The sequence below is a fragment of the Rattus norvegicus genome, chromosome 1, assembly GCF_036323735.1.
Source record: "Rattus norvegicus strain BN/NHsdMcwi chromosome 1, GRCr8, whole genome shotgun sequence".
Taxonomy (NCBI): domain Eukaryota; kingdom Metazoa; phylum Chordata; class Mammalia; order Rodentia; family Muridae; genus Rattus; species Rattus norvegicus.
The window spans coordinates 142,473,898-142,500,956 of NC_086019.1; the positions used below are offsets into that span (position 1 = coordinate 142,473,898).

At 49.6% G+C, this 27,059-nt stretch overlaps 1 protein-coding gene across 2 annotated transcripts; it reads right to left on the minus strand.

Annotated features, from left to right (window-relative positions):
- Window positions 1-129: 129 nt before the first annotated feature.
- Mfge8 (milk fat globule EGF and factor V/VIII domain containing) lies at window positions 130-15,534 on the minus strand. Of its 2 annotated transcripts, NM_001040186.2 has the most exons (10): window positions 15,381-15,534; window positions 12,423-12,545; window positions 12,029-12,160; window positions 10,003-10,170; window positions 9,594-9,775; window positions 9,117-9,272; window positions 8,397-8,541; window positions 3,110-3,294; window positions 1,008-1,157; window positions 130-905 (listed from the first exon to the last, which is right to left on the minus strand). In NM_001040186.2, the coding sequence occupies exons 1-10, from the start codon at window positions 15,451-15,453 to the stop codon at window positions 768-770; spliced, it is 1,452 nt and encodes a 483-aa protein (NP_001035276.1). In that variant the 5' UTR covers window positions 15,454-15,534; the 3' UTR covers window positions 130-767. The 2 variants fall into 2 exon arrangements, with proteins under 2 accessions (NP_001035276.1, NP_036943.1); NM_012811.3 differs by lacking the exon at window positions 10,003-10,170.
- Between the last annotated feature and the right edge of the window lie 11,525 nt (window positions 15,535-27,059).

Genomic DNA, 27,059 nt, shown 5'->3' on the forward strand with positions numbered 1-27,059 from the left:
ATTCCTACTCCTAAGCTGTCTGCGGTCTGGCAATTGACATAAGAGTGTTGGGCTCAGGAGGACAGGGTGGGGGCAGAGAGCAGCACCAGGCATTCTGACTTGGACAGAGCAATAAGGAAGCACAGAAGGTCCAGTGGAGAGCACAAATGTATTTTGGAATCTGCTTGTTAGCTTGGGTAGCAAGCCAGCAGAGGTCCCATAGCCAGCTCGCCAACCACCCAGAGCCCATCTATCTCTCCAGACCCGACAGTCCTCTTGTCAACCGAGGCTCCAGAGCGAGGGTCAAGAGGGGTCTCAGGAGATAAGAGGCAGGATCTGGTGACCCAAGGGGCAGCAAGCGGACGTGGGCCTCTCCTTCCAGGAATGGAACATGGAGGGATGTGCGGTGTGCAGAGACGGGTGGGCAACCAGAGGTTCCCTTTAGTCTTGAGTCAACCCCTGGAGAAAGTTTAGGACTTGGGGTGGTTGGTACAGCAGCCCACATACCCCAACTTCACTCTTCTTCTCTATTCATCTCAGACCTGTCCAACTCCCCCAGAATGCCTGAGAGAAGGGGCTAGCAGGAGGCCTGTGGGGGCTGCAGGGTGAGGGGAAGGGTGAGGGGCAACTCTGAAACCCCCTTGCCCTTCCTGCCTGTAGTCCCAGTGCAATCAAGAGGGAGGATTGAGAAGGTGTCAGCCACAGAAGGCAGCAGGGCCTGGGAGGCAGGGCCAGGAGGCCCCTCAGCCTCTGGCCGTCCTCGTCACTTGGGCTGGAAGGACTGGGCACTAACAGCCCAGCAGCTCCAGGCGCAGGGTGATACGGTTATGCCAGGACAGTGGAAGGACACGCACATAGCGAGCCATGAAAGGTTTCTCAAAGATGTTCTTCTTGTGGGAGTTGTTGTCCAAGTTGCCCTGGAAGACCTGGAAACAATTGGAGTGTCAGGAGTGCCCCACAGTCTGCCACCTCCTCCACCCATCAGAACCCCACAGCATCCCAGGACTTGCAGCCGGACAGACACCCACCTTGCTGGTTCCTTGTTCCTCATATACGGTCCACTGCACACCATCATCACTGTGGGCTACCTTATAGGATGCCACATACTGGATGTGGCCAAAGTCACGGGCCCCCTGGGTGATAATTCCTGTCACTTTTTTCTGAGTGCCCAGGTCAACCTACAGGAAAAAAAAAAGAAAGAAAGAAAAAAAACAAAAAAAAAAAACATTCATCATTCTAGGTTGGAGCTTCTTCAAGAAGGTGTAAAGGCAGACACACTGGGGATGACCTGTTAGCCTATTTCCTCCTCGCGCTGGCTAGTCTTATGTCAAATTGACACAAGCTAGAGTTATCTGAAAGGAGAAACCTCAAGTGAGGAAAAAAGCTGCCTCCCTAAGGTCTAGCGTAAGGCATTTTCTCAATTTGTGATTGATGGGGGAGGGCCCTGCCCATGGTGAGTGCTTCCACCCACGGGTTGTATAAGAAAGCAGGCTGAGCAAGCTATGTGGAGCAAGCCAGTAAGCAGCACCCCTCCATGGCCTCTGCATTAGCTCCTGCCTCCAGGTTCCTGCCCCATCTGGGTTCCTGCTCTGACGTCCTTCAATGATGAACAGCAATATGGAAGTGTAAGTTGAATAAGCCTTTTCCTCCCCAACTTGCTTTTTGGCCATGATGTCTCATCCCAGCAGTAGAAACCCTAGGACACTCATCCAGAAGATAAAGCCTGTGTGGTGGTGCTCACCTGTAACCCCAGCATTTGGGAGGTTGACAATGGAGTAGAAGGCCAGCCTGACTACATATCAACGACCTGCCTCAAAATACCAAGGACAGGGGATATAGTTCAGTGGCACAGCACTGGTCTAGGATGCTCAAGACCCTGAGTTCTATCTCCAATATGACAAAGATGTGAAGTCAAAATAAACAAAGGCACATAAATGATCCACTTTGACACCCACGAACTCCAGCACAGTAAAGCTTAGTGAAGGGTATTTCACAGGTCCGGGCCTTGGCCAACTCTGCCAGGTCCTGCATCAGATGTATACTGGGGTGTGATGAACAGGCTGAGAGACCACAGCCTATAGGAGTGGGAATTGCTTCTGAAACCTGTCAGGCTGCCTGGAGCCTTACATGGTCCTGAGAGAGTCCAAGAGCGGGTGGCTCCTGATGAACCCGACCCCGACTGAGCACCTCTGGCCTAGGTTTGTCCTTTCCCTGACTATCCTGAAAACTGACCCCTGGACAGGCAGTCCCCAGATGTAGGCTATAAGCCCTGCTCACCCGCAACCAGCAGGTAAGCACCACACAATCTGCCAGGACTCAGTTTCCCCATCTGCATTCTCCATTCTCTACCTCTGGTTTTCCATTCTCTCTGAGATTTCCCAGTTACACTGAGTGGGAGAACACATGTGCTTTGCTGAAGTGGTTTAGTCCTAAAGTGCCCTCTGCCATTCTGCCCTGCTGCCCACAGGCAAGCTTTGTCAACTCTGTGATAGCTGACGAGACGGTGCTACCTCTCTCTCTCTCTCTCTCTCTCTCTCTCTCTCTCTCTCTCTGTGTGTGTGTGTGTGTGTGTGTGTGTACGAGCGCGTGCGTGTGTCAGTATGTGTCACTGTGTGTGTAGGTATATGTATGTGTGTGTCTGTGAGTGTTTATGTATGAGTGGGTGTGTATGAGCAGTGGATGTGTGTGTCCATGTGTTTATGTGTGTAGGTATGTGTGTTTGTGAGTATATTTATGTGTGTGTGAATGGGTGTGTATGTGTGTAGGTATGTCTGTGTGTGTATGTATGTTCATATATGTGTGTATGTGCATGTATGTGTGTGCATGTACATGCACATGTGTGTGACTGCATGTGTGTGACTGTATGTGAGTGCCTGTGTGCATGTGTGTGAGTGCATGTGAGTGCGTGTGTATGTGTATATGTATGTGCATGTATGTGTGTGACTGTGTGTCTATGTGTGTGTGTGTGCATGTGCAAGTGTGAAAGCACAACAAAGCAGGATCAAGAGAAAATGGGTAGCCTGGAAAGAAGAAAGAGAAAAAGAAACAAAGAAAACTAAGGCTTTTCGGGGAATCCCTTGGAGAGCAGCGGTTGGGGCTGGGCAGGGTCACAAATCCCACCCGCTCTCACCTGCAGCCATTCCTTGGCACTGTTGCTCTGAGCTGTCCAGGCATTGATCTTGCCCTGATTGTCCAGCCGCCCCAAGTGGGGGTACCAGCCAAAGGCACGCAGGTTCCACGTCTTGTAGCTGCTGGAGGCTGTTATTTGGCTGTCAGGAATCGTGTTATTCTTCAGGCCCAGGGGCTCAGAGCATCCTGTGGGCAAAAGGGGCTGTCACCAGTATGTGTAGGTTCAAGATGATAAAAAGAGAAAGGGCTGCGGTTCCCAAACGGCTTTTATTTTAGTTTAGGATTTTGTTTGGTTTGGTTTGGTTTGGTTTGGTTTGGTTTGGTTTGAGGCAGTATTTTGTGGAGCCCAGGCTGACTTAAACTCACTATGCAGCCAAGGATGACCTTGAACATCTGATCTTTACCTACACCACCAGAGTAAAGGAACTACAGCCATGCACCCCCACACCTAGGTTATGTGGTGCTGCACGCCGAAACCAAGCTTCTCATGAGCACGCTTCCCAATTAAGTGACCACCAGCCTTTGTTTTCTGAGCTGAGTTCAGTTGTATCACACAGACTGGCCTTTGAACTCCTGGTCTCAAGAGATCTTCCAGTTTCCAGGACAGCCAGGGCTACACAAAGAACGCTGCCTCGAACCACCACCACCACCACCACCACCCCCCAAAAAACCTATTAGAAGACCCTTCATCCTCAGCTTCCTAACATCTGGGACTAGGCCATGATGCCCAACTTAGCATCCTCTTGGACTTCCTACCTGCCTTCCAAGGCCACTGTTGGTTCTCTCTCTCTCTCTCTCTCTCTCTCTCTCTCTCTCTCTTTCTCTCTCTCTCTCTCTCTTTCTCTCTCTCTCTCTTTAAAGTTGTTTTTTTTTTATTTTATGTATATAAGTACACTGTAGCTGTCTTCAGACACACCAGAAGAAGGCATCAGATCCCATTATAGATGGCTGTGAGCCACCATGTGGTTGCTGGGATTTGTACTCAGGACCTCTGGAAGAGCAGTCAGTGCTCTTAACCGGTAAGCCATCTCCCCAGGCCTCAGTTGTTCTCTTATCCTTGCTTGCTCTCCGCTATCTCTTCACTACAGTCAGCTAGACTCAGCTCCAACCCCCATCCCCATCCCAATTTGCACCAAGAAGATCACCAACACCCCCTGACATGGCCAAACTCCCAGCACTCCCTCCCCTTCTCTTAGGACACCTCCCACAGCTGGGTGCTTCCTGACATCACAGGAGTTACGTTAGCCACAGAACACACTGAACAAGTAAGTAGCTATCGGCATGGGAAAACGGAGGCCGGGAGGTGTTGCCCACAACCACAGAGAGGTTGTACCCACATCTCACACACCTGATCCTGACCACCACCCCAAATGTGACATCATCCCCCATGCCAGGACCTGTAAAGTCCTGTATGGAGTCATCCAGTGATGTACAGCAAACACCCCTCCCCTCCAGCGGCTACAGGCTACTGAAGCCCAGGAATTCCTAGAGTTTGGGAGCTGCTTCTGTGTCCTTCCCGAGAACATTTCTCTAAGACCGAGTGGAGGGCCTCGGCTCACCCCAACATGTCTAGCATGCTGGGGTGTGTACCCGGAGAACAGCCTTTGTTTCCTCCCACTGCCTCCAGGCTCACTCTCAGGAATGACCGACAAGTTTGCACTTATACTGCTCCCAGATGAACAGGTCATGCTAAATAGAAAGTAAAACTCCCGGGCTGATAATGGTCCGTCTCTCATGTCCGGCCACATCCCCACCCTGCAACTGTGTCCCGTAAAAGGCGGAAGAATGTGGCAGTGGGGATGAAAAGCCACATTTTCATCTGGAAAGTGTGTCCCCCCAGATGCCTGCCTCCCGAAGGTGCCTGCAGAGTCATTCCATACAAAAGGCAGGCCAGGCAGCCATCACCCTGCTTCCACAGAGACTCCTGCGCTGTGAGCTCGCTCATCCAGGACTGGGACCTTCTGAGGTAGCCACTACCCTGGGACTACTTTTCAGACATTACTCATTCTCCTCATCTCCTAGGGATAGGACCCTGTACAATTATCCCTGGCATGGGCCTCGCAGAGACTGCAAACTATAGACCATGACCTCAGGATATGCATGCACAAGTCCTTGCCTCACTGGGGGTCAGCTTCTCCCTCCTCTGTGAAGTGAGACCCTCTGTGGCTCTCCACAGAGACGGCAGATCTTATAAACAAGCTGGCCAGGCATGGTGTACCTTTTTGTGATCCTAGCAGGTGGAGGCAGAAGAATTGCCAAGATTAGGCCAATCTGGAGTGAGGCCCTGGTGTCCTGGAGGTCATAAATCTCCCCAGACAAGGGTTGTTATTTGTAGCAGACAGTGTCTTTGGTGATTAGGGCTGAATAGCAAAATCCCGCCTCTTAAAAATTAAAGAGACAGACTCTGAACATTTAGCTCAGTGACAGAGTATCTGCCCTGGGTGAAATCACTAGAACTAGGGGACTGGAGAGATGGCTCAATGGTCAAGAGCACTGACTGCTCTTCCAGAGGTCCTGAGTTCAATTTCCAGCAACTACACGGTGGCTCACAACCATCTGTACGGGATCTGATGCCCTCTTCTATCTTGCAGGGGTACATGCAGATAGAGCACTCATACACATAAAATACATAAATAAATATTTTGGTTTTTTTTAAATAAAATCACCAGAACCGGAACGTAAACAATATTAAAAATTCCGCCCCAGTAGGTCCAGAGAAGGGTTGGAAAATGCTAAAACAGTTGGTCTGTGGTGCCCATCTCTCTTCAAGTCTCCCTGCACACTTCAGCCTGCAGCCCCAGCAGCTTTCTTATCCTTCAACAACCCCCAGGACCTTTGGCCTTGCAATTCTCCACCTAGAATACCCCTTCTAAGATCTCCCTGGGACTGGCTCTCCAGCTGTTCCCTGGACTCCATCACTTCCTCCTTCAGACTTCTTGCTGCTAGCTGACTTTTCTTCTTTTCTCTTCTTTCTTTATAATATGTGCCTGAGTATTTATTTGTGTGTGTGTGTGTGTGTGTGTGTGTGTGTGTGTGTGTGTGTGTGTGTGTGTGTGTGCGCGCGCTGTAGAAGCAGTGCACTGAGGCCAGAAGAAAGCACTGGGACCTCTGGAACTGGCCTTCCACATGATTGTGAGCCCCTGATGTGGGTGCTATAAATCAACCCAGGTCCTCTGGAAAAGGAGCAGGTGCTCTTAACTACTCAGCCATCTTGCCCACCCCTGACCTTCCTTTTATTTACTAATCTCACCTCTGACTCCCTGCAAGTTTCATGAGGTCAAAGGTCTCACCTGTTCAGCTCCTTGGATCTAGGTATTTAGGGGAAACTTAGTAACTGTCTAAATTAAACAGTTAACTCACCAAAGACTGTCTGCTAAAAATAACAACCCTGGTCTGGCGAGCCTTGTGGACTCCCAGGACACTCGGGCCTCATTCCACCCACATGTACAGTGCACATGCACACACACACACACACACACACACACACACACACACACACACCCCAACACTCTGGAGCTAACAGACTGGGTTACAGAGAAAGGTGGGCCAGGACGGGAAGGAAGCAGAGGACACAGCTCTGCTCTCCGATGTGAGGCTCAACTTGCCCTACCCCAAGACTTAAATCACTCAGGGCTTCACTAACTATCCTGGAAACCTGGAGAACCAAAGGCCTCAAGCCAGCAGCCCCAGGGAGCAGTGGCCAGACCAGACCTAGCTCTGCCCTTTGCCAGACACTAAGTCACATGATGCAAAAGGCAGTGACCTGTGAGAAGGATAACCTTCCTGCAAAACTCAATAATCTGAAAGATACGTGTGTCTCTCCCGCGACTATCAGACTACTGAAACAATGAGTACCAACAGATGCAAATTTCCCAGGGAATCCCATGCCACCGGGAGAACAGGAATGTGCCTCCCTGAAGATTTTTGTACATTCTAACAACTTGTCAGATCAGGATGAGACAGAAGCCCGGACAATGATGAGTCAGGAGTGGGTGGGGCCACGACCCAGGACTGCTTAGACCTGCCAGTGTGTCCCTGGCCCTCTATTTAAACTTTTAACATAGCTCAGGATCCCAAAGATGGACTTGAGGGAACCACTGGGTCTCTGTCCGCCTTCCCTTACATGGCCACACTGAATACATCTCTTTCTGCTTTTGACCATTAATTTCGCTGTTTCAATTGGCTTCTTGAGCACAGGGGCCGAGTTCAGCTTCTTGTGGTACACACTGTGGCCCATGTTTGGTAACAGAAGCTTACTAGCTTAAATCTATACTTTTAAAGGGGTAGCGGAGTAGGCGTGATGGTGCATGCCTTTAATCCCAGCACTCAGGAGACAGAGGCAAGTGGATCTCCATGAGTTCAGGGACAGCCAGGGCTCTGTAGAGCAACCCTGTTTCAAAACCAAAAACAAAACAAAACAAAACAAAAAACAAAACAAACAAAAAAAAACCAAAAAAAAATAGACCAGGGCTTGGGTGTGGCTCAGTAGTGGCAGGTATGGCTAGTAATCACAAAGCCCTGAGTTGCTAGAACCTAAGTGGAGGGGAGGGGAGAAACCAGTGAGACCCAGATTTCAGCTGTAGGTGGTATCTAAAATGCAGAAACGGGGAAACAGTGCCATTAACAGGGAAAGAAGGCACAGCCAGGTGTTCCGGGCAGGTCTTCAAAGACGGTGAGCAGTCAGCCCTGTAGTTACCCCATATGGCCAGTAGGTGGCACTATGGCTGCAAAGAGAAACAGACCTCAGAAAAGAGACAGTGGGCCTTAACTAGATGGCAGTATTGGTCAGAAGGTCCTCTTCAGAGGGTAATCTCCCTGGTTCAGCAGCAACCTGTCCCTTTCTAAATCCCCTCTAACTCCAAGCTCTATGGTCCTAGAAGCACCCGCATGATGGCACAATGCGGGTGGCAGACGCCTGAAGGGAAAGCACTATGCTTGCACCTCCCAGCTGGGTATCTTGGATGAATAATGCAGCCCTTCCATTCATTCATTCATCCCTCATCAAAGATTTAACTAAGCACCCACGTGTCTGAGGCCCTGGGAATACAGCAACAAAGAGAACAGACAATTCCCCTGCGATGGGGGAATTCACTGCCTGTTCTAGAAGCACCAGGAACCAAAATAAGCAGAAATACTGAGACGTGAAATGGCTATCCAAAATGCCCAGGGCAGTGGACTGGCAGACAGCACATAACTGGAACTCCCAGGCAGGAAGCAGGGGGTCAGTCTCCACAGGAACTCCTGAGCAGATCAGGCAGAGACAGAGGAAGCTTCTTCTCGGCACTCACCATGCAACTCGCAGCCCAGGAGCTCGAAGCGGAGGGTGCAGCCGCGGTGGCACGAGACAGGGTACAGCCTTATGTACTGTGCCTCCAGAGTGGGGTTGAACATGTTAATCTTCAGGCTGTTGTTGTCCTGGTTACCCATAAACTCCTACAAGAGAAGGGGCAGGGTTGGAGGAAGAAGCAGGAGGCCATCGAAGGTTGGAAGAACAGCCTCCTCCACGGAGCCCACATGGACTCAGCCTGCAGCCTTTGCTTTGATTCTCCACCACCATCAGGATACTGTCCTTGTCACTCACCTCTTGGTCATCACAGGGCCCTGGCATAAACCCCTGCTCACACAGGGCTATCTAGAGGGCCTCTGTGTGCATTTATAACAACAGCAACTTTCTGACAGATATATAGACCTGTATGGTATCTGTGCTGTGAACAGTGCCCACTCAGTTAATTACACCTTTACAACTGTACATGGCAGCCCCGAAATGTTCAGAACAAAGGTCAAATCCACCACAACCACTGCCCCTGCCTGGGCATGGCACTACTCTGAGTCTCTGAAGGCTGAGATTGCGTCCTGCGACCACAGAACGTGAATATGATCAAGATCTATCCATTTCTACATATCAAGGGGCGCTTGAAGATTCACCCCAACCCTCAGGCTGCTCCTGCTTCTCCATAAGGGCTAGACTCTTGGGGGTCCTGACGTTAGTGCCCGCTCCTTAGACGCACCTTGTCTCCGGTTCCGCTTTCATCCTGGATGAACTCGAACCTGCGTCCATCGAGGCTGTAAGCCACCTTGAAGGTCTTCAGGTATTCCGCCCTCCCGGCACGGCTGGCACCCTGTGTCATCACACCTGATACCCGCATCTTCCGCAGAAAGTCCACCTGGACCCCGGGTGAGAAAGGTGGTCTCCTTATCATCTAGCGTTTCCATCCAAAGCCAACTGGCTAGCTCACTAGGTTCTTTCTCCAAGGGGCTGGTTTCTCTCCTGAGGTTCTGGAGCCTATGCTGTGAAGAGCCCCTGAGTTCAAAAGACCCCAAGAGGCCCTGTAGGTGCCAACCCCTCCCCCATATCAAAGAAGACCATCTCTTCTCATAATCTGCCCTTTGGCTCCAGGCCCACGGCTGCCCTCCATATACAGACCCTTTCCTCACGGTCACCTCTCCCTGTGTTCCCTATCACCCTGCCCTGTGTCTTTTCCTACCTGGATCCAGGGCTTGCTATCATAGCTGCTGGCTGTCCATGCATTGACAATCCCTGTGCGATACAGGCGAGCCAGCTCCGGGCCCCAGCGCTGCAAGCCCATGAAGCCCATATACACAGACGAGGCAGAAATCTGTGAATCGGCAATGGCGCCCCCTTCCAAGCCCAGCTTTGTGGAACAGCCTGCAGGGAGAGAGCAACCATCAGGGGCCTAATCCAAAGTTCCATAACCCAGCCATGTCCACAGGACAAGAGAAGAAAAAACAACGTGGCCTCTCATGAGGACCTAGAGACAGGGAGAACCTCAGACCCTCACTCAGAGCAGGTAACACCAAGGGACACTGACACCAGTTGGAAGAGAAGACGGCACGGGAGACACAGGAGACAAGGGGCCAGCAGAGTTAACTCACGGGAGGCTAGGTGGTTGGAAAGATCGGGGTTGGGGGCCGGGGTGGGGACGGCTGTGGTGGGGACGGCTGTGGTGGGGACGGCTGTGGTGGGGATGGCTGTGGTGGGGACGGCTGTGGTAGGGACGGCTGGGCTGGACAGGTACTCTCCATCCAGGTAGGAGGTGGTCTCTGGTAGGAGAGAAAAGCAGGATGGCCTCTTCCTCCACATCCCTAGCCCTGGCTCGCCCAGGAGTGGGTTTGGGAGGGGAGTTGCCTTGGACAGTACGGAACAGCAAAGATAACTCCAACAAAGCAGGCTTTTCCTCATCTTCTTAGTGTGAGGCTAGGCAAGGGTTCCGCCACTGAGCTACAACCCCAGGCCTTACTGTTTTGAGAACAGGGTCACTCCCAGTTGCCCATGCTACCCTTGGACCTGTGAATTCTCCTGCCTTGGCTCAGAGGCTTCTGGCATCACACCTACTCCACATGGTACTCACCCCTCAGCAGCTTTCTGAGGAGAGGATGAGAACCATTCTGCTTTCTTCTGTATCCTTTGTACCTTCGACCACCAAGTCCTTACCCGCCCACCCACGTGCTAGCATGTTCCCAGCCATAGCCCCATCACCTCTGCATAACCAGTACCACAACACCAGAAACTCAGGAGAGCGGTCAAGCTGTTGGCAAGAAGACCTCTCCATCCCTCTGGGCACCAATGGTGTGTGCTCAAGCTTCTGCTACCAGCGGCCCTGGGGATAACCTACAGGACTCTAGCCGTGGAGGCTCATCCTGAGCAGGTACTGCCAATCTTACAGAGAGGGTAAGATGCCCAATGGGGCTGGACATCCTAGATCTGATGCCTCACACCCACCATCTCCACACCCCAAGGGACCCAAAGGTGCAGCCTTGGCATTGGCACCAGAAACAGTGTAACAAAGAGTGCGGTCCCTCTGCCCCCCTCACTCCTGCAGCTGGTGTGGCCACCACCTACCCTCTGCTCCAGGTGTTACCATGCAGCCTAGAGACAACTCTAGACCTGGCAGCCCAGAGAAGGCTGCGTGGCTAATTCACACCCAGGTACACCATGGTTAGCCCAGCTCCCACTCGGTAATTAGCAGGCTTGCTTGGCTCCACCCAGCCCTCCATCTGCCTGAGCAATCAGGAGCTTCCCCATTCTCCCCCTCAGAATCTCAAACTCATCTGGCTTTAGTCCAGCCTTCAAAGAATAGGCCTCTGCTCTGTCTCCTCTTAAGTCGGGGGTATGCCATGCGCTCTGCCTATAGCCTGCCATCCTGGGGCCCAGACCCCACATAGCTGGCCCAGTTTTCCCCTCCTTCAGCTAACCTCAGAGCACAACACACACCTGCCTGAAGGAGGACCCTCAGAATATCCACTTCCTAGCCTAGATAGCTGAAAACTGGACACTGCCAAACCCCCACTATAAGAGTGTGCACACACACACACACACACACACACACACACACACCTTCCTTCCTCCCTCCCTTGTCTGAACACAGCCCTTCCTTCCCATGTGACACAGGATAAGAAAAGCCCTGGTATGCGCAGGGCAGAGCTGGGGGCAGGCAGCATGTTGAACTATCACCAGCAGTGCTAGCTGGCACTCACCCAGGCCACTCTGAAGCCCAGGGGATAGCCAAACAGGTCAGACAGGTCAGCTCCTCCCTATATACCAGGCTTCTGGCCTTCCTATAGCACAGAACGACACAGCCTCCCCCCTCCTCCCTGACCTCTATGAGCTGGTCCTGCCTCCAAGTTAAATAGCATGCCTGTTTCTTACTGGTGAACAAGTCCCAAGATTTAACTCTGACACTGTATGTCTCCAGGAAATGGCATTCCCATGACCTCAGTCCTCACACTCTCTCATCCCCCACAACACCAGGCCTGACCTAAAGGCCCAAGAGAGGAAGCTAGGCCTGAAGTCTGGTTCGGGACAATGGGTTCCTCACCGAACTCTGCCCCCTTCCTCAGTCTTCACAGAGGCAACATCACCACAAGTGCCCGTGCCAAGCAACAGGCCCCCAGTGCTCACCGAGTTCACAGTGGATGCCCGAGTAGCCCACAGGGCACTGGCAGATGTACTCAGTGAAGATGTCCCCTCGCTGTGTGTCCTCAGTCACCAGGCATTTGGCATCGTGGAAGCAAGGGTTTGGGGAACACGGTCCTGGAAGCAAGAAGGCAGATCAGATGGAGAGGTGTTCTGAAAAGGACAGAACACAGTAAAAAGCAACACAGGACCCAGCCAAGACCCATCCAAATCAGCCTCTTCCCTACCGCCATCATCCTGGACCCAAGAGGGTCTCTGAAAGGATCAATTTGCCCACATACTAAAATCGCTGGCTTTTCCAAGTGGCTGAGAGTTTCTACTGGAACAAGGGCTACCCACGTGGGAAGAGACAGGGGAGCAGGTCATTGGGCACAGGTACCTTTCTCAGTCTCGTTGCACACAAGGCCTGTGAAGCCTTCAGGGCAGAGGCAGTAGATGTCATTGTCTTGGCCCATCAAGCAGGTCCCACCATTCAGGCACAGGCTGGAGTCACAGAAGTCACCTGCAACAGCAGGCCAAACACAGTCATTTGGTAAGCACTTAAGAGTCCGGCTACCACGTGCACACGCTGGACTCCTAAAGTTAGCTGTCATCCTATGCTTAAGAAGCCGGTGAGACTAGGGATATGGCTCAATGATAGCACTTGTCTGGCGTGAGCAGATGCCTAGGCACCTGTACTCAGATGCACTTGCCTGCACAGAGACATATATACATAATTTGTAAAAAAGTGAAACAAATCTTTAAATCTATAGGTGCAGCTAGAGGAATGGCTCAGAGATTAAGAGCACTTACTGCTCTGACAGAGAAGCCTGGTTTGGTTCTCAGCACCTACATGGTGTTTTACAACCACCTAGAACTTCTGTTTCAGAGGGTCTACGGTCCTCTTCTGACCTCTGAGGGTCCTGCATGCCCGCAGTGCCAATTATAATACACTCGGGCTCATACACATACATAGACAAGAAAGCAAACACTTTTTTTTTTTAAGTCAGAATGAAAAAGATGACAAGGAACAGGAAAATAATAGTCTAGAGAGAAGCAGACACGCTGAGGGCGTGGCAAGTTGGAGAACGGTTCAGATGTGACTGGACTCGGACCGGAAGAAGAGGGACCTTAAGAACGACAAGTTCAGATTTTGCATGCCACAGTCTGTCAACGGCTTTTTAATCTTCCTTAAGTCTCCCCAGCATTGGCTGACAAGTCTCAGACACCCCACCACTCTGTGTGTGTGTGTGTGTCTGTCTGTCTGTCTCCATGTGTATGTGTCTGTCTGTCTGTCTCTGTGTATATGTGTCTGCCTGTCTGTCTGTCTCTCTGTGTCTGTCTCTGTGTGTGTGTCTGTCTGTCTGTCTCCCTCTCCCTTTCTCTCTCCATCTCCCTCTCCCTCTCTGAAGCCAGATTGAAGTTTGAAAGGAGGAAAGCTAAAAACCCCAGGACAAGGCTGACAAGCTAAGAAGTGCAGGTCTGGTGGCAGCAGACCCAGCTCACAGGCTGAATGACACATTAGGACAAAGGGAACATGAGCAGGTGAATTCGAGAGGCTTCGTAGAACAGGAACTGAAGAGGTGGAGGAAAGCTGGAGAGATCCCGGGAGCTTTGGGAGCACCTTGAGTGACGGATGTGCACCGTCAACCAGAACGGAGAACAGAGGAAGAGAGGTGGGGTAAGCTGGGGCTGAGTTCACCTGGCCTGTGAACTGACGGACTATGCAGCTCAGCCAAGCGCTGGCAAACCCCGCCCCATCTCCATGTCCAAACAGGGACTAGAAGACCCTGTCTCAGAAGCTTACCCTACTCCCATCTATCTCTGGTACCCTGACACTGGCACCAATCACTGAACAGCAGCTCCCCTTTGTCCTACTAGACTCCACCCCAAACTCGGCACTGGAATCAAACCTCAGAGATCTCTTCTCCTCCCCACAGCTGCCCACCCAAAGCACAAGGGCCCTCCTCAAAGCTCAAGGCCCCAGGGAGCTCAGACTCCCAAGCTGCAGGCAGGCAACACCATTAATGAGCACCAGCCCACACAGCTCCCTCGGCAAGGGCCTGGGGATCCTAAGGCGCTGTGGCAGAACTATTAGTCACTTGCTTTAAATAGCAGGTTAATCCCCTCTGACCTGGAAGGGCACAGACACAGCCTCACATGGAGACTCTGGATCCGCCAAGGCCTAGGCACCCCATACCAACAAGGGCCCAGCTTCTAGCCTTCCCTACAGCTGCACCTGGAACCAAACCAAGGGTCCAGAGAGGAAATCAGAAAGTGGAAGGTGGCCAGCAGCAGCGTTGGGACTGAGGCTGGCCACCTGCATATGAGACCCGGAGAGGCCAGCTCCTCTATAAATCCTATGGGACTTCAGGGTCCTGCTCTGGGAAGTGTCTCCAAGAACATTTGGCAATGTTGTGGAGAAGGCAAAGATAAGGGGTAAAAAGGATCAGAGGAGACCCCAGGCATCTTTCCAGCTGAGTGAACAGACTAGCAGTTCCCAGTTCGTGAAAGCTTGGAGCACCCAATGCCTTCAGCTCCAATCCCGAGGTCAGATCCTGTGCTAGGCCGACAGAGCTGAGCCTAGCTGTGATCGCTCCTGCCTGTGATCTCGCCAGTCCCATTTCTATGAGAAACGATGTCGAGGCTGCTTGAGCCGCTCACCGGCCCCACGTGGGCACTGCTTTTTCATGATGAACTCTCCACAAGCATCCCGCAAGAGGCCCAGACTTCTACCGGGGACCTCAGAGCGGAGGAGGAGGGCTAGGGGAGATAAAGCAGCCGGCCAAGGCCAGCCGGGGGCAGGAATCCCTTTTCTAAGTTCCAGACCCGCCCCACCTATAGTCAGTCTCTCGCACGGGCCCCTCAGTCCTTTCTTCCCTTATCTGATCAAACACCAACAAGTGGGGCACAGAAGTTCATTGGATTTTCTAGCCAGGTGGGTTCAGAAGAGAGTTTCTGGTTAAGTTAACTGGAGATGTACCCTCACAAGAGTACTATATTCTCCCAAATTGTTAGGATTGGAAAGCAGACACAGTTCGGTGGCCTCATTTTACAGACGCGGTAAAAAGAGGCAGGACGCAGCGGATTCCTTTGTTATGTGTAAGTCACATCCCCGGGGGAGGCTGGGCTGTCACCGGGTGTCCAGGGTCACCGCTCGGTGCAAAAGCTAGGATCACAGCCTCAAGGCCCCAGGGCAGAGCACGCAGAAGCACGTTCGCCTCTCCTACCCGGATGCAGCCCCTGAGCGTCCCCCTCCAGGCTTTGCTCAAGTTTGTCAACAGTAAAGATAGAGGGAGGGCCCCGCTGAGAACTTCCGAGCGGCGGGCAGAAGAGGGGCGAGGCCAGAGGGACTCACCGGACGCAGCGAAGAGGCCGGAGGCGCAGAGCAGCACACCGCACAGCGCGGCCAGCACACGGGAGAACTGCATGCTGCGGGACGCGGGAAATGGTCCACAAGCTCCGATGCTGGGACCGGAGAGTTCCTGCGTCCGCTCCTCTCACAGGGGAATAAATCAGGCGCTCAGCTCCGCCCACTGGCCCCAGGGCTCCGCCCCGGACAGCCCCGGGAGGACTCTGGGCGGAGCTCCGAGACCACAGTGGGAAGAGGGAGGGCTGAAGGGGGGTGGGGGGGTCCAGTGCCTCAGCCTCCCGGTGAGCCACGCCCTTCACCCCCCGCTGCCAGTCCTCAGCCTGAGGCCAAGTCCCGCTTCCTGAATGGACTGGACCGGAGAAAATTGCTCTGGAGGAAATTTTAAAAGGGAGCTCGATGATGGAGTGCTTCCCTAAGCATGCTGGAGACCCTGGATTCGATCCCCAACCCAGCAAAGATAAGTCGATAAAATAAAATAATCCAGGAGCGGTGGTGGCTCATGCTTGTAGTGCCAAGTCTTAGAAAGCTGGATCAGGAGGATTAGACAGCAGTTCCAGATCAGATCCCCAGTGTGTGCTCCATCCATAATGAGTTCCGATTAGTCTGGGCTACAGAATGGGACCCTCTTTCCTAAATGTGTTTGTTTATTGATTATTTGTTGTTTAGTTAATTAAAAATAACTGTTTAGACTTAAAATGCTAATTCTTATTGTAATGAGAGAATAGCAAATTCAGGCTACAATGAGTCCTGTGTTTCCTTTATCAGATTGGCAAGTGTCCGGCTGTTAACAGCAGAGGCTGTGGAGCAACAGGCCGAGGCATGCGGACCTTGGACAGAGTATGAGCCAGCTCAGCCTCTTTCTTGGGAAATAGTTTTCAAAAAGACAAAGACCAACACCTTAAGACCTAGCAGTTGTGCTCAGAGATGCACACTCATTTCATCAGACAGACATTGTGCAAAAAACGACACTACACGATGACATCATAATGCCTTTAGAAACGATGAAAAGACCAAAAAAGAAAAAAAAATTGTCAAACTTGTGTAAAAGTTCCAAATAGGAAATACTTTAGGATTTTGGCCAGCGTGGTGGTTCAAGCCTACAATCCCAGCACTCTGGAGGCAGAGACGAGAAAATTATAGAAAGTCCAAGGCTATCTTGGACAACACAGTGAGTCCTGGGCTATCCTGACCACCAGAGTGAGACTCTACTTCAAACAAACAAACAAACAAACAAATAATAGAAATAAAAATCTGGCTAAGCAGATGGCTCAGTGGGTAGAGCACTTACTGAGCAAGTGTGGTGACCTCAGTTCAATCCCCACAAATCCTTTGGGAAAGCAGAGCCCAAGTCCACAAAGCTGACCTCTGACCACCACACCCCCCCCAGTGTGCCAACACACATACACACTAATGGCGATGATGATGATGAGGAGGAGGAGGAGGAGGAGGAGGAGGAGGATATTATGATAAAGTCATTTAAAAGTTTCTGACCTATAATCCCAACACGTGCAAAGTGGGGGAAATTAGACCAGGAATTCAAGGCCATCCTCTGCTAGACAAGGAATTGGAAATCCAACTTGAGCTATGTAAGGCCCAAAGCCTCAAAATAATAACTACAAGATGATGATGATGGTGATGACGATGGTGGTGGTGGTAATGGTGGTGGTGGTGGTAATGGTGGTGGTGGTGGTGAAACATTTTAGGATTTGTGGGCTATAGATCTTGGCGACAAGTATAAGAAACATACTTGTCCTTAGAAAGCACTTTGACTACAAGAAAATGAGTATTTCAGGGCTGACAAGAGGACAGAAATCAGAGCCTGAAGGTGAGGGCTTTCACCACTGACAGGCAGGCCACGGGTTGTGTTTTAATCCTGTGTATACAACCCGTTCCCACAGGAGTGCTTTAATTACAGTATTTGAGTCGGGGTAGTGGAGTGAGAACAAAGAGCAGCCACCCAGCTCTGTACCAGGAGCACACTGAGAGCCAGGCTGGGACGAGCTCCTTACTGTTAGGAGACCCTGCTTAAACCGTTCTGAAAGAAGCCCGGTGTGAGGGCTCACACCCAAGATCCCAGCACTTGGGAGCTAGGGGGCAGGATGGTCAGGAGGAGTTTTATACCATCCGTGGCTACATAACAAGTCTGAGGTCAGCCTAAGCTACATAAGACTCTGTCTCACAAAGGGGGCAGAGGACCCTTGCTGTTGAACACACCCTGAACTTCAGACACAGGGCTTGAAAGCCCCTGTGCTGGAACTGACCTAATGCCTCCTCCCTGGGGGCTATGAGAAGGCTCCATGCAAGCTTGGAAATCGAGAAGCAAACAACAGTCCTACCCAGCCACAGTGCTCATGAACCAGCATGACATGGGAACCCTAACGGTACAGAGGCACACAGTCCTTAGTGGTGACCACCAGTTCTCTATTTGGACTTGAGACCCACTCAGCAAGAGGGAAACCATGCCTGTTATTGACAACGTAGCCAACTGCTGGGAGCTGGTGGAGTCATGGATCTTGGGGGAGACCTTCTTATCACCACTTCACTAAACAGCCTAGTCTCTAATTGCATTCTAAACCCCTGTCCTTATACCCACAGAGAAGTGTAGCTCTCGCTGTTCATCAGTTAAACTTCTCTTTGCAACAGATAGAGAGCATTACAGGAGCCCATAGCCAATCAGAATGCAGACTTATGGATCCCAGTGGCTATGGCTACAAGTATGAAACACCCCCACACCTAAGGCTCAGGCGACGTTTCAGAAGAGGGGGTGGAAAAAGGCTCAGAGACAAAGGATAGGATAGTTTGCTGTGAGATTGTGTCTCCTAGGAATGTCATAAGATACGCCCATAAATTCTCACCAGTATGACTGCCTAAACTTGAGCTGAACAGGGACCACACCATGACATGCCAAAGCGGACCCAGGAAAATGCATGAGGCCTCAACCGAATACAGAAGAACTCCAGGCCACTAAGAAAAGCTGGAGTGGGAGGAATAGTCACCTCCAGGCAAGAACAGACCAATTGGTCATCCAGTACCGAAAGATCAGTACTGGAAACATACGTGTGAGTAACATCATAGAGACAGAGCAGGTTATAGCTAGGGATACACACATATACATGCACACACACACACACACACACACACACACACACACACACACACACAGCAACAGTTAATGAAAGAAGAGGCTATGAAATGGAAAAAGAACAAGAAGAGGTATAGGGAGGGTTAAGAGGGCGGAAAGGGAATGAGAAAATGTAATTATATTATAATCTCAAAAAAGAAAAACCTAATAGAACTGTATAGCAGAAAAAAGTGCAGTTGGCTGCATGTGAATTTAAAGCAACTTTAAAATAATATGGAAAATGTAAGCGAGAGAGAGAGAGAGAGAGAGAGAGAGAGAGAGAGAGAGAGAGAGAGCAAGAACTCAACATCAGTGCAGGCTGCTTAGGACTGCAAGTCCAGTCCCAGGTCGGGGCTGAGCACAAAAGGTCACAGGGTGTCTATCAAAAAGCCATCAACTAGATGCCTTCCTGGGGACACAAAATAAATGACTCCTCAACTGCCTAAAGAAAAAAGAGGAGGCCTGAAGAGATGGCTCGGCTGTTACTAGCACTGGTTGCTCTTACAGAGAACCAGGGTTCAATTTCTAGCACCCACGTGGTGGCTCACAAGCATCTGTAACTCCAGTTCCAGGGGATCCAACACCATCTTCCGGCCTCTGAGGAAATGCATGCAAGCAAAGCACTGATGCACACAAAATAAAACATGAAGCTAAAAACAAAAGTCCTGCTCCAAGGGAACGGCATCCGTCATCTTCAACAACACTTCACGGCAAAGCACTCCACACTGGGAGTGACGGTTACTTCCTCAAAGGTCCTGGATGCCTATAACAAACATAGCTGATATCACTAAGGGGGTAAGACAGGAACAAAGCAAGGATTTCTGCTCGGCCACTTCCTCTAATATGGTACAAGGAACGGGAACTTGGATATCCAGGTAGAAGAGACAGAAGTAAAATTACCACTATGACAACTCGAAGATCGCATTATCTTATACCTAGAAAAGGTATACGCAATCCATACGCAAAAGCTATGAAAGCTCATGGATGTGGTGAACAAGGCTGCAGGGCACAAGATTACTATGCACGAATCTCTCTTTTTAAATTATTGCAGGGAAGGGACACACCCTCGTGTCACAGCTTACTTGCTGAGGTCTAAGGATAATACTTTCAGGAGTTGGCTCTTTTCTTCCATTAAGTAGGTTCTGGGGATCGAACCCAACTAACCGAACTTGGTGGCAGGCCCCTTTACCCATCTTGTCAGCCCAAACGCTGGCACTTCATTTATTTACTCATTTTTTGTATATATTATTTTGGTAAAGATCAAACCCGGAGCCTTACGTATTCTAAACCAACGCCACCTCTGAGCTTTATGAACTGCACCCCTAGTGGCCTCCCCCTTTAACGCTGGAGTCTTTGGGGGGAGGAGTATAGGAAGAATTTTATTAACAAAACAAGACGTGGTAACAGTCCCAAGCATGGAGCCCAGCTGGTAGAGCGTTTGTCTGACATGCACTAACTTCTGGGCTCCATTCCCAGCACTGACTAAGTTGGCCAAGGTGACCATATCTATGACCCTGCTCCAGAGGAAGAGGCAAGAGGATCAGAAGCTGCAGATCATCTTGAGCCACATGACGCCTTGTCTCAGAAGCGGGGAGAGGGGGAGAGGGGAGAGGGAGAAAGTGTGGGGATCTGAAGGAGCCCTGAATGGATGTAGAACAAGCAGATGAGGTCCTAAGTATATTGCCTGATAGGGGTCCAGCCATGTCAAGGACCCCCTCAATGCTCAGACCCTGGAGCTTGCCAAAGCCTGGGCTGAGGCTAAGAGGGACCAGAAAGCCTCTGGTCTGAGTGCAAACTCTGGCAGTGTGTTCCAAGCCTAGCGAAGGCTGATTCCTCCTCCCAGGTGACTGCAACCTGAGATAGCCTTCCTCCTTCTACCAAGACAAGCCAACCCCCTTCTCTGGTGCTGAACATAATAACCATGCCGAGGTTCCGAGTCACTGAGTGGTCCGTGCTGCTCCACCAGAGTGAGCACAGCCACCCAATCCCAGCTTTCCTGTCTGTGTCTGTGCGTCCATTCTCCATTCCTTTGTCACCCCAACCCGGTCAAATCCAAAACCATACAAGACGGGAGAAGGTAGGGAAGAGGTCACAAATGGCTCGCTGTGGTAGCTTGACTGATTTACCAGCTTTATAATGCCTCTCATAGGCAGCTCCTTGTATAAACTAAACTCCGAAGACGCCGGGGCACTAAAGCAGAAGTGACAGTTACAACCGAGGAGCAGATGCACTGTTTCCTCTCTAGATCAAGTCTGTGTTGAAAAGGTATGAGGCATGTTTGGGTGAAGACTGCTTTCACACGGAAAAGTTTTTAATTCTTCTGCTTCCACCTCCAAAATAGCTCCAGGCTCCGACACAAACAAGGAAATCAAAATAAGGCAGCATTGAGTTCACATGAACCGCAAAGTTACAATCTACCTCATTGTCATTATTGGATTTGTTTTTTATTAATTACATTACATCACTTTTCCTCACTCCTCCCAGTCCTTCCCTCTTTCCTCCCCTCCCCCACATCCGCTCCTCCTCCCTTTCTCAGAAAAAGAGAGGCCTCTACCGCAGGACTTTTTAGAAGCTTAACACCAGGCTAGGAGTGTGCCTCAGTGACAGAGTGTTTTTCTAGCATCAAGAATCGGGGTTGGGGGAAGGGGAGGGAAAAAAAAAAAGAATCGGGGTTGGGGGGCTGGAGAGATGGCTCAGTGGTTAAGAGCACCAACTGCTCTTCCAGAGGTCCCGAGTTCAATTCCCAGCAACCACATGGTGGTTTACAACCATCTGTAAAGAGATCCGATGCCCTCTTCTGGTGTGTCTGAAGACAGCTACAGTGTACTTACATATAATAAATGAATAAATCTTTAGAAAAAAAAAGAATCAGGGTTGGGGACTTAGCTCAGTGGTAGAGCACTTGCCTAGCAACTGCAAGGCCCTAGGTTCGATCCCCAGCTCCGGAAAAAAAAAAAAAAAGAAGAAGAATCGAATGAAGATATCCATTAGCACAACCCAAAAGCAAGCTGGTTCCGGTTTCAGTCTAGAAGGCAGGTTCCTGCCAAAGTCTGGCTTTGTATTGACTATTGGATTCTATGTGGTCCAGCCTGGCCTTGAAATCTCTGCGTAGTCCAGGTTGGCCCAGAACTTGTTGCCCATGTGCCTGCCTCCGGAGTGCTGGGGCCACCAAGACTGACTCCATGTCTGGTCCTAGCTAAGCTCAAATCTCAAACAGGTCTTAGGTCACCTTTCCCAACCTGAATGGCGCATTGTACCAACGCAGTCAAGCAAGATAATCGCCTGATCTTGTCAGTGGGCACATCCACAGTGAGGTTTGCCAGTGCTCACCCGGGTGTCATCAAAGAGTCTGTCAGACAGCTGGGCACAGCTGGGTGGTAGAACCCTTGTCTAGCATCGGAAAGACCTCGGTTTAATCCCCAGCAGTGAAGAAGAAGAAGAGGAAAAAAGAATCCTTCGCATTTTCTAAGCTTTAGACTAGGACGAGCTACTATTTGCCTAATAAACAATGACCAAAGTTCAATGTACATCAGGCAAAAGCAGGTGAACTCACCCACACATCTCCGCTGAGCTCACAGCATCGAACTTAAGTGAAACAAGATGGTATGTACATATCGAAGGCCTGTTTTACAACCAGAGTTCTCTACGACCCATAAACACTGTGCTTAGTGTTCAGCAGACACCAGGGCCAGCTCTAGCACCAAGAGTGTACACACGCTGCACATACACAGCATGTAAATATGCATACATGTAGCTAGGTCCAGCCTGAGCTGAAGAGATATTTTAGGACCAGGATATAACTCAGTGGTAGGGTGTGGGCCTGGCATGCACTGGGTTCTGGTATAATCTCAAGTACTGAAAAATGGGGGGCGGTGGGGATTTAGCTCAGTGGTAGAGCGCTTGCCTAGCAAGCGCAAGGCCCTGGGTTCGGTCCCCAGCTCTGGAAAAAAAAGAAAAGAAAAATGGGGAGATATATATATATATATATATATATATATATATGAAAGAAGGATGGCTCAGCAGTGACGAGCACTGGCTGCTCTTCCAGAAGATCTGGGTTTGATTTCCACATCCAGACAGTGGCTCACAACAGCCTATAACTCCAACTCCAGAGGATCCCATTCCCTCTTCTGTCCAATTTGGGGACAGGGCGTGGAAGTGGTGCACACACAGACAGACAGACAGACAGACAGACAGAGAACACATCCATACACATAATAAATGTGAGTGTAAAATAAAACAAACATGCCATTTCTAAACAATGAAGCGTGCTTGTCATCTTAGCACTTGGAAAGTGGAAGCGGAAGGACCAAGAATTCAAGGTCGTCCTCAGCCAAACAACAAGTTTAAGGCCAGCTTGAATTCCTGAGACTCTACCTCAATACCGATACGTAAACAAAAGTATAGACCTATGCTGTGGAAAACTATTCAACCCTAAAAGGGGCTGAATACTCGCACCTGCTAACACATGGGTGAACCTTGAAACATCCTGGGGGGGTGGGGGGAGAAGCCAGCCACAAAGCCTCAGTGGTACAGACGTGTGATCCCAGCACTCACAGGCTGGGGAAGGAGGACTGCCAAAGACAACAGCCCAGCCCTTAAAAAAAAATACTGTCTTCAACTGAGGTTGGGACTGGTTCTTGTTTTTGCACTATATGTATTTATGTGTATATGTATGTTTGTTCTTGGGATTAAAGTCACTGCCTAGAGTATGCTAAGCATGTTTTTTGTTTGTGCTTGTTTTGTCTTATCGATTTTCCAAGGCAGGGCTTCTCTGTGAAGCCCTGGCTGTCTTGGAACTCACTCTGTAGACCAAGTTGGTCTTGAACTCAGAGATCCTCTGCCTCACAAGTGCTGGAATTAAAGATGTGAGCCACAACTGCCTGGTGTAAGCATTTGCTTTAATACATTTCACAGAGAATGTAGTGTGTAGCTTTTATATGAAATGTCTAGGGCTATCCAAAGAGATGGCTCTGTAATTAAAGCACTTGTGGCTTTTATAGAGGACCAGGTTTAGCTCCCAGTAGCTACATTGTATCCTGTGGGGAGTGGGGGAATGGACCAGCCCCGCCCAGATTCCCTTGGATCCACAGATGAACACACACACACACACACACACACACACACACACACACACACCTGAGTGCCAGTTGACCTTAAAATGCCTTTGCTAAATCAATTACTGGGCACTCAGCTAAACCTTCCCTGCCACCCCAGGCACAGTCGGATAGAGTGGCATTGGCCGCTCCAACCAAAAACTCACATGGATGGTTGGCTTTATCTCCTGCCCCTCCTCCTCCTCCTTCTTTTCCTGTTCTCCCATTCTCCCTGGTCCTCCTGCAAAACTCTAAGTGTCCCGCCCAGCCCTCAGCCATTAGTTGCTGGTATCTTTATTTATTGATCAAGAACCAGTTGGGAAGAGGACCTTAGCATCAGCACAACCCCTTACACCACGTAGTGGGTTGCTTTCCTCCTTTATTCAAGTTCCAGAAGATCTGACTACTTCTGACTTCTACAGACACCAAAGACAAAAATGTGGTGCACATAATATACATACAAGCAAAACATTCACACTCATGAAATTAAATTACAAAAAAAGAAAAGAAAAGAAATGCCCAGATCTGGTAAGTCTATAAAGACAGAAGACAACTTCACAATCATCCAGGGCTGGAATTAAGGGAGAAGAAGGAACACAAGACTTTGGCCCCCCCCCCTTTTTTTTATTTTGAGGAGTAAAAATTTTTAATTCAAAAGTGCTATTAATTTTAATTTACAACCTTGTGAGTATATATGTTGTGCAACAGTTTCCTCCAAAACCAAAACATTCCAGCTTACAGGAAGTTCCTTAAGCAAAAGTAAACAACTTTTGAGTTTTAGTTACATAAATTCAAAACTTTGTAAGGAATAGCTTCAGGAAGTTCCTGAAACAGAGCAGATTCATTAGACCCCTCCCTGCCAGGGTAAGTGATAAAGGTCAAGCGAGAGTCACTCTCAGATGGAAGAAAGCTAAGCTACAAAGAATACTCAAACGCTGGGTCAACATGGCTGTGTAAGGGGAGGTGTGACACAGTTCCTGCCCCTGGAGCATGGCCAGGCCACTGATCCCCATCATCCCCACATGTGTTGATGGTTGCTGTTGCCCCAAAGCTGATCTGATGTCTTTACCACTCTACTTTCAATCTTTCTTTCTGGGGAATATACTTCCCCCATTACTCAGAGCTAATCACGTCACAGTAACCTGAAACAGATATGGTTCTCAAGAATGAGGAATGGAGATGGTCATGAGGTTGTGGAGGATGAGGAACAGTATTTCCACTTGGCATTTAGGATCACAGGAAAGGATCTAGACAACATAACCACAGAGGCCATAAAAGCCTACATGGTCCTTTTGTAGACATAGTTCATTGCCAGACTTGGCCTTGAATTTGGAATCATGAGGAGATACATGTACCCTCCGGTCCAATGACTGCTGCATTAATTAGCCAGGGTGAACTTGGGGACATCAAGGACAGAGGGTTAAAGTGGTCTCAGAAGGAAAATGCACAGAGAGAAACAATAGGAACTTACATATGATTTAGGAATAAACCGTATCAGAAGGAGAGTACAGGAGGCTATGGAATTGCTAGGATGAGGAAACGAAGATTAGAGAATTAAAAGATGATGCAGAAGCACATGAAAAGTTAGTACTCTCTTCTCCTGGCTATTTGAAGAATTGGAAATGATAATGCTTGGAAAGGTATTAGAGAAAGCAGGCCGCTTTATTTACCCAAATTCAAAACTTTGCAAAGATTCATTTTCATTGTAGTGGCCTGTTACTTTTCTGTTCTTACATGAAAACAGTTACTAAAGACAGCTGTCTGCTGTACCAGCAAACCACAAGAGCTACCTACCGGTGAAGAGCAGGCTGCGTAAAGCTATAAGGAAATGTCTTTTTGCTTTGTGTTTTGTTTCTGCTCTAAGGAAATGGGTACTATGGATCTGGGATTTATAGAATTTATGTAAGTCTAAGAATTTTTAGTGATGATTAACAATGCTCAAAGCCTTGATGGTGTAGCTTGAGTAAATAAAAGACAGGGTTCTGGTTATTAAGCTGAAGAATTATTAAACTGAAGAGTAAAGAATACTGAGAACTGTCAGGGAACAGAGAGACCACCTGAACCAGCAGCTTGCGTCTTCTACTGACTCCAAGCCTCTATTGAATCAGCACTGTTCCCATTCCCGCCTTTCTCAGGACCCTCCTCATACTGAGGCAGGACCTTGGCACTCAAAGAGCCGACCAACTGCCTGACAGAAGCAGAAACCAGCCAAGCTGCCTTGGCAGAGGACTAGACCACTTGGAAAGAGCACTCTCCAAATCTTTGAGCTGACTGCGGGCTGTGTAGTGCGCTGCAGGTCCCCACCTTTTGTGAGCTGTCACCTATTCTAAGGTGGATTTTGGTGATGTCTTTGAGTCATTTCTGTGACTGTAACTAACCCCTTACCCATATTCCTATAAGCAAACCCAATAAAACTCATTGATTCACTAAGTTAGACTCTGGTGGTATCTATACTTTGCTCTGTCGTGGGCTTCCTAGCTACGGCGAGTAAATATATGTGTTGTGCCTCCCAGGAAAAGTTGTGTCACACAGCAGTAGATTAGAAGCTTCTAAAGTGTACATTGGAAAGACTAAATACTATATGAGTTACATTTTAATAAAAGCAACTATAATTCTAGTTGGTTCTAGTAGGACAAGCCTATCACTTCTGTGGCTTCAGAGCCTGAGGCAGATTAAAAGTTCAAGACTGAGAAGGAAGAGAAAAAAAGCACTTTACCTCACATGACTCATAGAGAGTCCAAGGTCATGCTCAGCTACATAGCAAGCCCCCTTCTTCCTGCAGAGGAGAGGCTCCCAGTGGCCTCGCCAGCTCTCTGTTACCCACTTGCCACAGTCATACCCAGTTACCTCACCCAGACTTATTCAATCACTGAGTCATTCAGCAAACACTCATTGAGCTTGTGGTCAATGCAGTAATAAGAAGTGGTAACATCCGTACCTAAACCATCCACCACTGGGCTCCTCCCCCAAAGCAATTACATCAAATCCCTGGATATAACCTAAGCACCTGCATTTTTTTTTTAAAGCAACTGAACAACCGCTGTAAGAACTACGAGACAGACACACTGAGAGACCTTGGTGTTGGGATCCAGAGCTGATAGCAAGCAAAGGGAGGGCTGTAGGAGGCTTTTCTTCTGTGATCTGATCTGCAGACAGGCAGTGAGTGGTATTTCCTCAGCCTGAGAACGTCTCGTCCCAAGAATCAGGACATCACAGTGTTACAATCAAGATTTGATTATGTTACCCATGGACCCTATCCCACTAGCCATAGTAAGCAAACCGTCCATAAAACCCTCAAATTGTGTGTGTGTGTGTGTGTGTGTGTGTGTGTGTGTGTGTGTGTGTGTGTGTGAGAGAGAGAGAGAGAGAGAGACAGAGAGAGAGAGACAGAGACAGAGACAGAGACAGAGAGACAGAGACAGAGACAGAGACAGAGACAGACAGAGG